At 52.3% G+C, this 1945-nt stretch overlaps 1 protein-coding gene across 1 annotated transcript; it reads left to right on the top strand.

Moving 5' to 3' along the window:
* Positions 1-352: 352 nt before the first annotated feature.
* Positions 353-1504, top strand: PMZ80_002827 (uncharacterized protein; the record flags this gene model as incomplete). Its single annotated transcript, XM_064871259.1, has 1 exon — positions 353-1504. One exon carries the CDS (start codon positions 353-355, stop codon positions 1502-1504), a length of 1152 nt encoding a protein of 383 aa, XP_064733712.1.
* Between the last annotated feature and the right edge of the window lie 441 nt (positions 1505-1945).

Genomic DNA, 1945 nt, shown 5'->3' with positions numbered 1-1945 from the left:
TCAGAATGGATGCACTCTGAAGTGTAGCTTCCGGCTGTGGGGAAGACCCCAAATCAGATCGTGAGAACGGCATGCTTTGTGACGCGCGAGACGACATCATTTGAGACTCTGACCCTGATGATATATGTCTAGTGTCACCTCACTGTTTCCGCATCGAAAATCTTTGCGAGACTCCCCGCTAGAACATCGCTAGGAGATAAACGTCTGTTCTGTCGCAATAGGCTTCGGTATGATCAAGCAGTTCGCAGATCCTCGCTATAGCCAAGCCCACTGATCCTGCGCAATTCATCCTAAGATCAACTCAAGTGACTGACATATACGAGGAAGGTCAGCTCTAGAACGACTTCTCAGTATGGCCGCCGATACTCCACCCATCGTCCTCTTCGGTTATGACTCGAGTCCGTTCACGCAGAAAATCCGGCTTACTCTACGTCTGCTACAGCTCCCATACACGTTCGTGCTTGTACCCAGCATGATGCCACGCCCGGTCCTGGTCGACAACTTCAACCTCACATACCGCAAGATACCCGTCCTTGTCATTGGGAAGGAACTTATCGTAGACACTTCGCTTATTGTCGAGTGGCTGCACTCCGATCCACGTCTCAGGGCCTACCGCGGCGAGAAGGCCAGGACCGATGGGAGAAACGGCGGGCAAGAAGTGCATCACGATGCACGAAGTAGAGTGCTGGCACGGTTGCTGAGCAGCCATTACACTGACCGACCACTTTTCCGCCTCACGACTGGTCTCATCCCGAGTGTAGTTTGGCGAACAAGTTTCGGAAAGGACAGAGCTGGGCTCATTGGTCACAAGTTGGATGCTGACAAGCTGGAGCGGAAGGTACCGAAGAACTTGGCGGGGCTGGACACGTTTCTTAGTATACTCGAGCCACTATTTGCTGGTGAGGAAGGTTGGTTGCTAGGAGGGGAGAAACCAAGCGCTGCAGATGTCAGCCTGTACTATCAATTGGACTGGGGTGAGAGGATCAGCAGAGGAGAGGGCATCGAGGACTTGACTGGTGGAGGGACCGCGGATGGGTTTGGCCAAGGTATGAGAGAAGTATTCAATAGCGGGAGATACCCAAGTTTGCTTGGATGGTATGAGAGATTCCGGAAGTATATTGATGGTTCACCGAGCACCGAGACCAGGGTCGAACGAGGAGATGAGAAGGGCGTAGATGAAGTTATGAAACGATTGGAACAAAGTGGGAGTAGTGAGAAGGTGCCGTTGTTGCCTACGCCGTGTGCCAGTTTGGAGACTTTAGAAAAGAGGAACGGCCTGGACATTGGTAAGAAGGTAAGTGTTGCACCACAAGATACGGGTCAAAACTATCCTACAGTTGGGACGTTAGTGGGAATCAGTCCCGAAGAGGTAGTCATCATGCCTGACGTGCCTCAGGCTGTTGGTAAAGTCGGAAGGAAGGCGCGGATCGAAGGTGTAAGATTGCACTTCCCGAGAGTCGAGTTTGTGGTCGCTCCTGCCAAAGTCGATAGAGCGAAACTGTGATCGTTGTGGTCGAGCGATGAAAATATAGCCCATCGTATAAAAGTTGCCGGCCTCGAAGTTATGTTGAACGTCGTATATGTACGCGCCTTGTCAAGCACGATAGGTATCGCACCAAAGCCTTGCCTATGGCTTTATAATATCTTGCTGGACAACTCACGGATGAGACATAAAGGCTACACCGTCGCGCCTCTGAATAGTGTCGTCGGCGTCGTGCTCCTCAACACGCCCTCCAGGCAAGTCAGTCGGGCACACGAGCACGAGTATGTGAGACCTGACGTGCAGAGCAGCATCCTTCTGGTCTGTAAGGAGGCGCTCATGTCGCAGAAGGGGGTTCACGCAGGATTTGCCTGCGCGACTTCCATCGCTCACGCCAAACTCCATCGAGACCCACCGGCCATACAGATAATCTTCTCGAGGTTCGTCATCGACCACAACATCAGT

The sequence above is a fragment of the Knufia obscura genome (assembly GCF_036327395.1).
Source record: "Knufia obscura strain CCFEE 5817 isolate CBS 148926 chromosome Unknown scaffold_2, whole genome shotgun sequence".
NCBI classification, from domain to species: domain Eukaryota; kingdom Fungi; phylum Ascomycota; class Eurotiomycetes; order Chaetothyriales; family Trichomeriaceae; genus Knufia; species Knufia obscura.
Note: the sequence above shows the minus strand (reverse complement) of the source record. Positions and strands in the feature narration are given on the sequence as shown.